At 32.0% G+C, this 5,837-nt stretch overlaps 1 protein-coding gene across 1 annotated transcript; it reads right to left on the reverse strand.

The window, feature by feature from the left end:
- Positions 1-260: 260 nt before the first annotated feature.
- LOC108985540 (myrcene synthase, chloroplastic-like) lies at positions 261-4,479 on the reverse strand. Its single transcript, XM_018957884.1, has 7 exons — positions 4,173-4,479; positions 3,593-3,863; positions 2,882-3,257; positions 2,570-2,788; positions 2,164-2,302; positions 880-1,131; positions 261-770 (listed from the first exon to the last, which is right to left on the reverse strand). Exons 1-7 carry the CDS (start codon positions 4,407-4,409, stop codon positions 471-473), a joined length of 1,794 nt encoding a protein of 597 aa, XP_018813429.1. The 5' UTR covers positions 4,410-4,479; the 3' UTR covers positions 261-470.
- Positions 4,480-5,837: the final 1,358 nt, after the last annotated feature.

The raw sequence follows: 5,837 nt of genomic DNA on the forward strand, positions 1-5,837 counted from the left end.
GTTAAGACTATTTCCAAGCTATATATGCATCTATACATGGCATACTATCTAGCCATAATTCTGATGATCAGCTTACGAATGGAAGTTGTAACACTCCATTAATGGAAAGGCCAAACAACATGACTTATATTTCAAAATGATTAGTCAATGATACAGTTAGAGTATATTTGAAACCTTATAAAGAGTCAAAACTTCTAATTTAATTCCAAACAATGTGAAATCTCATACATGACACCAGTGGAGTATCACAGATCAAGTACTGACTAAAAAGACAGATTACAATTATTTTAATTCAAATGCTTTATTAAATGCATGGAAAAAAACATTTCCCAATGACTGAAGTGCAAGTACTATATATCAGCTAGCGATGCATACATTGCTCCTCACAAACTCAGCTATTAGCTACCATGATTTATTTTTGTGGAGCTTAGATAGTATTACATCAGCTAGCTGATACAAACATACTAAATTCATGTATGTAAAGGAATGGGATTAATAAGTAATGATAATACGTTATCCATAGTCTCGCGGTCTTGTGTACCATGCCCATCCCCGTACTGGTATATGCATTGGGCCGTCCTTGCCACATTCATTGCATATTCCATAAACGCTTGTGAGAATGAAGAACTAGTAGCTCGTTCTTTGTTCATCTTCTTCCATGCTTCGCTAATCAAATATCTTATGTGCTCCCGAGCGTCTTTTTCACTGGCACCAGTTTCGTTCATATAACATTGGATTGATTTAGGAATATCACCTCTCTTTAATTCAAGCTGAGTTTCAAAGCATCATGTGTACGAGAATATTATTTTCTAAACAAATTAGAGTGATGTAATTGAAATAATTTCTTATGAAACCCTAAGGAATGTGCAATTTACGTACCGAGGATGTTCCAAGATCATTTGCAAGTCGTAAAATCATTGAGGACCAATAGATTATATTAGTCATGTTATCTTCCATAGATGCCAATGATTCCTTTGTCATTGGAAATGTGGTAAAACAATACGCATGTGCAAGAATAACCGGTCCCGATATTGAGATCCATGCATTCTGAGAGTATTCTTGAAGTGAAGGTGTATATCCCATGTAGTACCACCTGGCCTCCACCATGTAAGATCTACATTGATCTATCCACTGAAACATTTAGAGTAAAATATTAATGAACTAGAAAAGTATACATTCACATACTTAACAAACAAACAAAATAAGGGATATATAATAATTATCATGAATTTTGAAGTTGATGTCTGGCCTACATCTCTCTTTAATTCTTAAAAGAGATACTCTTCTCTGTAACTTCTCCGTCCTCTTTAAGCCCATACCAATACTCCATGATCCATCCTCCCTCACTCAAGAAGTTCTAGAAGAAAGCGTCTTAATAGAGGTTTCTCCCCTTCCATTTCCTCTTACTCTTATCTTTTCCACTCGATTAGAAAACTATTTATTTATGATAAGCTATTTCCTGTAAAAAATGACTATTTCTTACTAAAATGAATTTATTTTCATCTCAAATAATCATTCTTGTCACAAATAATTTATCACAAATATTCATTTCAACGTCTCCATAGGATAGCTTGGAGAAGTTCTTTTTTCTTTCTCTCCATCTACCTTACCGACAATCCTTTCTCTCTTGCTTTTTTGCTTCTCCGATCCTATTTGTCCCCACCACCTCTGATCTCCTGTAATACCCTCACTGTAGCTGCCTAGTACTTATAGTACTGATACCAACACCACCCATATCAATGTCCAGATAATTTGATACTTACCTAACTCAATAGACCTCAAGAAAGATTCAACGACCCACGCTCGTCAAATCTGAATCCATACTCTTTATATTTGGAGCTTGCAGATTTTGAACGTTGTTCCGGCCTTCTTATTTTTTTGCTTTCATTTACTATGAAGAAATTATAGTTGTAATCGTGAGTGCACAAGTATGACACAATCATTTTGAAAAAATGAATAAATATAAGAGCCATATAAAAAAATAATAATAACTTTGTAAGCAACTGCACGACGCTTACGTACTTCACGACTGCATATAACATTACTCTTTACTATGTTGACTATCTCTAGGTGTTTATTAGAGTTTTGATCATCCCCTCATTTTGTACCTTTCTCAATATTTATAATATGTACTTTTATATAAAAAAGAATTTGAGGTCATACCGCTTTTCGAAGGTACTGAACGACATTGAATTCTTGTTCCTTGAGGATGTCAAAAGCCATTTCGTGAACGAAATTATTGAGTGTAAGGAAAGAGATCTGCATATAATATGGGAGCTGATCGATTGCATTGACATCCCATCTATAATCACAAGAAGTATACTTTAGTACCCATAAAAATAGTCCTCTACGGAACATTAAGTCTAGACATTTAAAGCCCATTAATATATATGAGTAATACTGTTCATCTCTTTTGTCGTCGTCTTTCCACTATCTCATTATGTAATAATAAATGATTGAATACTGTTTATTATATTTCACTTGTGTACCAATCATTTGACAACACATTAGAGAGAATGACAATGTAAATTGTTATAAAATAGAATTTTTCTTAATATTTATAACCAACCTCTCAATGATATCGGTGAAGAGCTCAAGTTCATCCAAAGATCCATAAACATCATAGATATCATCTATTGTTGTTATCAGGCAATTGAGCCTTGTTATCATTCTCCTACCATATCCGTAGTGAGGCTGAAATGATTTGCCAACAGTCCATAAGAAATTCACCATCAACCTATCCCTTGCAAAGCCCAACTTTTCTCCAAGGCCAGTGCTCTTCCACCACCTTAATATATATAAACAAAAGAAGAGTATCAGTTCTAGAAAAATAGTAGCAATGTGTTTTTATTACCTTTCAAATAAACATGGCTACTTTTACCTCGCCTCTCGTTTTACATCTTGTTGATGGACTGCTTGTACCATGTTGAAATCCAATTCTGCAAGTTCTAACAAGACAGGGTTCATGCCTACTTCCCTCCTATATGTATCAATAAACCACCTTGCTTCCAACCTTAGCATCCTCCAATGCAATGGAAGCTCTAGGGCATGGCCCACAAAAGTAGAAAGATTTTGACTTTTGTTTTGCTCCACGTACTCCTCGAGTTGTTTTCTCGCAAACGCTCTTGCTTCATCCAAGATAGTTTCGCCTTCTATAGAAAGGAATGAGGCTTCAAATAAGTACAGCAATCCCTTAGGATCATCACATAGGCTTGCCTTGAATTTTCCCTTTTCATTCATGAAAATATTGAAAATTTCTGCAATAGACAAGACTCACTTATTATTAATAATAATCTATAAATGATGGGTTAACTAATTATTAAGGCCTCATTTGTTTTCACAGTTCATCTCAACTTATCTCATCTCATCATGACAACTTTATCAAATTTTCACATAAAAAAAAATAAACAATTCAACTTTTTAAATTAATCCGAAAATAAAAATAATATTAGAAAAATATATTCTAACAATAGTTTATTCAAATTTTTAACTTTAATCTCAACTCATCTCATATGCAAAAATAGATGAAACCTAAGCTTCCTATTATTATTATTTATTTCTATCAAAGCATGAGTAGAATTTGGTTGTTTACCTTGAGGGACACTATATCGATGCTGTCTTAGTAGTCTAAATTCAAGAGAAGTGGCGTATAAATTCTCCTTCTTGCAGATATCACCAGCTCGATGAATTGGGTTGTATATAGCTTCCAATGTCCTCTTTACTTCATCCTCAAAGTGATAAGATAATCCAAGTTTTTGTAATACATCGATCAGCTCAAGTTTCTCTAATGGATCTACCACTTTCTCAAACATTCTCCTAACTTCTGCCTTCAGCTGATCAGCTCGTCTAGTGTATGACTCCCCCTTGAAATTCAAAATTTTCATTACTGAGAATTTAATTAATTAAACAAGAATAATGCATGATATGATTAATACAACCATTTTACAAAATGTTCTACGACCAGAAAATGTGACATTAATGCCTTCATAGAATTCAAATTCTTCAGATAAACCTAGCTTCTATATTTTAAAATATAGTTGTAAAAATAATTGTATATGTAGTACCACTATTCATAAAAAAAAAAAGAAAACAATAACCTTATTGAAACTAATGACATATATATATATATATATATATATATATAAACCATTAATAATCAGATGTAGTACTACCACATATTCGCTAGTCAATGACAAGATGTAGTCGTCCTTCCACAAGGCAGGTTGATAATTAGCATCTCGGCGAGTAGTAACGGGACTACTGGCCATGCACCGGAGAGGACACGGATTAACGGTGATACTTGTGGATGCATTTTTGGTTGTTATGTGAGAGATCATGGGAGTTTTAGACGGGAAATATTGTCTAGCGAAAATGCTAACAGGGAGCGAACTAAGAGTGTGAAGAGCCATTGAGAATTAGTTGAAGTTGTACTTCACAGTATATATGGTTTTGGATGGGACTGAATCATCAATAATTACTTGGGAGCATATACTTCACATTCATGGCTTTATATATACACCATTTGCTGAATATTCTATATATATATATATATATATATATATTAATGTTTCCAGCTGTTAATCTAGATATATGATAAAGCTAGAATATTAATATTGTATTGCTAATTAGGCAATTAACTAAACGTGTTCCATCAGACATGCACATTAATTAATACTGTGTTTGGGTAGTGATAAATTTTAATATTTTATTATTAATTTTTACAAAAAAAATTTCTACTTTTTATTATTATTTAATATTTTATTATTACTTATTTATCACATTTTCATTACTGTTCCAAATCATTTCACCATCCAGTCAAAACTGTAGCCTAAAAGCTTATTTGTTGGAAACATGAGTGGACATTGTCGATCCACTACTACTTATATAATGTCATGTTGTCATTTCACTCTTATCTTTGATGTTCTTTTGATTTGTCACCAAAATATAAATCATGTGATAGGACCCATTATGAATAATGCTGATTCTCTCGATGGGTTTGTGATAAATTAATATAATATTTTTTAATAATTAAGAAAACATTTTTTAATAATATTGTGAATTAATCATTTTTAAAATTGCTTAAGAATATAAAAAAAAATATAAGAAAAATTCTCCCCTTTATTTTTTTTTCATAATTTTCTTTTTATATCCTTAAAAATTTTTAAAAAAATCATTAAAAACTATTTACTTAATCATTAAGTAAAAATTAATTAAAAAACTATCGATAGAGACTCTCGAAATCAGTCTTGGGACCCAAGCATTTTGACATTTCCTTAATCACCGTAAGAGATGATCTGCTGCGAATCAATAAAGCATGCCACTCTGATCAATATTCTATATGTAAAATACCATCAGAAGGCCCACAGTTTCTTTGGAACGACGTACTGATGATGAATAATCCTTTAAAAGATGATGAATTATTTGCATGCATTATTGGTCTTTTGTCTTTTTTTAAATGATGTACACGTGATTTATTCATGAGCACGTGCATGCAAAACATATCATGCCATGAAGTTACACTAACCATCAATTCTTTCATTTTAGATTGCAGTATATTAGTTTTTGAAAAATGATAGACACAATCCTTTACAATGACCATATTTTAGATGAATGTGATCAGAAGTTATAGAAACCCAAATCATGAACTATCTTATAATAAATAATTGTGTCTCGAACCATTTGAACGTACCCTAATTTTAACTTAGATAAGATAAAAACAATATGAAATGAAATAAATATTATTCTATAATTGAAGAAAGTTCTTTAAATTAAACCATTAAATTGTCATGAGTCTAAATAGAAATAAAGATTTTCATCATTCTCGCTCTTCATTTCTC

The sequence above is a fragment of the Juglans regia genome, chromosome 8 (assembly GCF_001411555.2).
Source record: "Juglans regia cultivar Chandler chromosome 8, Walnut 2.0, whole genome shotgun sequence".
In the NCBI taxonomy this organism is placed as follows: domain Eukaryota; kingdom Viridiplantae; phylum Streptophyta; class Magnoliopsida; order Fagales; family Juglandaceae; genus Juglans; species Juglans regia.